The following is a 1,678-nucleotide window of genomic DNA, read 5'->3' as shown; positions in this document are numbered from 1 at the left end:
GTCATGGGTACAATGCTGTGCAGTTGGCAGCAGTGTGCAGGGTGAGTGTTAACCTGGGATTTACTGCCGGACAAATTCCATTGTAATGGGTGTCGCTGGGTGTGTACCTATCGGAGTGAAGCTATTTGAAATCGAGAGGCTTGGCAAATCCAGTACATAGACAGAACAGGGAGAAACATTTTCCTGGAGACCTGTCGCCAATGATCTCCAAACAGAGAGCTCAGCATGCAGCATTATGATAAAGGTATGGAGTATCAGTCTTTTACACTGGAGCCTACCTTCGCACTGTAATCACGCAGAGAGTGCAAGGTTATACACTTCGATTGTAACGAAACAAACGCAGAAAATGTTTTGAAAGGGGTGTAATTTGTAAATGTTGATTTTCAATGAACTCAGCTGTGACATTGCAAGGCCTACACAGAATGGGCATTCAGGGGCACTGGGCAATGAGGGAATCCTGGGGCAAGTTGGCTGTTAGTGTTTTGTTTATGTACTAGTGGGGCGTGGGTGTTGCTGGCTAGCACAGCATTTATTACCTGTCCTTTGTTGCCTTGGAGAAGGTGCTTGTGATGGAGGTAGATTTTCTCTGTATCTGGTCTGGTCTCCATACTACTACAGGCCCACAGCCATGTTGTTGACTTTGAACCAAGTTCTGAAATGGCCGCGTGAGGCACTCAGTGGCAGGGCCTGGTCGTTGTTTCTTTTTACTGAGTCAGTGGGCACTCTCTGAGACACATTCACATGGAGCTGCTGACTTCCTTGAGCAACAGAAGATTTTGCAAAGCTATTGGAAGACAGGAGTAAAGAGATGCTGGTGTTGGACTGGGGTGTACAAAATTTAAAAATCACACAGCACCCGGCTATAGTCCTACAGGTTTAATTGGAAGCACACTAGCTTTTGGAGTGACGCTCTGAAAGTTAGTGTACTTCCAATTAAACCTGTTGGACTATAACCTGGTGTAGTGTGATTTTTAACAGAGTAAAGAAGTGTTGTCACAGTTACGCAGGGTTTTGATATGTCTACACCTGCAATATTGTGTGCAGTTTCAGTCTTCATTAATGGAACAATATTCTTTCACAATACACACAATAGATTAAAAGGCAGGAAGTTATCCTGTGATGAGAGGCTGAGTAAACTGGCTCTACGTTCCCTGAAATGAGAGCTGACCCCATTGAGAAACACAGGATTCTGAAGGAATTTGACAGGGTAGACCCGGAGGCTGGAGAATCTAAACCAGGGGCCACTGCCCCAGGTCGTTCAGGAATGAGATGAAGAGATATTCCTTCACTCAGAGGGTTGTGTGTCTTTGGAATTCCATCGGTGAATATTTTAAGGCCAGGGGGATGGGACAGGGCATGGATGGAAGGAAGGATAAGAAGACATTGTTGGTCTCTCGGGGAATCTAGGATACACGGAGTGGGTGGGAAAGTGGAGGCGAAACACAAGGTCAATACAAGCCAACACTGGATTGGGTGGCAGGGCAGGCTTGAGGGGCTGAATGGTCTCATCCCGCTCCTATTTCTTGTGTATTGTGATTACATCTTTGTAATTCCTTGTGAAAGGTCAATGTTACTCCCTGTTAGAGAATATGGTGTTACTCCTGTTACTGGTCTCAGTATCGCTCCCTGTTACTGGAGACTATCAGTCACCGTGGTTGATGAAGGGTACGTTGTGTTT

General features: G+C 45.8%; 1 protein-coding gene across 1 annotated transcript in view; it reads right to left on the bottom strand.

The window, feature by feature from the left end:
* mapk15 (mitogen-activated protein kinase 15) overlaps positions 1-608 on the bottom strand; it is a 48,334-nt gene extending 47,726 nt beyond the window's left edge. The window contains exon 1 of the mRNA XM_043691088.1: positions 537-608. Coding sequence (XP_043547023.1) covers positions 537-608 — 72 coding nt within the window. The remainder of the gene's footprint in view (positions 1-536) is intronic.
* Between the last annotated feature and the right edge of the window lie 1,070 nt (positions 609-1,678).

The sequence above is a fragment of the Chiloscyllium plagiosum genome, chromosome 5 (assembly GCF_004010195.1).
Source record: "Chiloscyllium plagiosum isolate BGI_BamShark_2017 chromosome 5, ASM401019v2, whole genome shotgun sequence".
In the NCBI taxonomy this organism is placed as follows: domain Eukaryota; kingdom Metazoa; phylum Chordata; class Chondrichthyes; order Orectolobiformes; family Hemiscylliidae; genus Chiloscyllium; species Chiloscyllium plagiosum.
The sequence above is the reverse complement of the archived record's forward strand: the minus strand, read 5'-3'. Positions and strand labels throughout refer to the sequence as shown.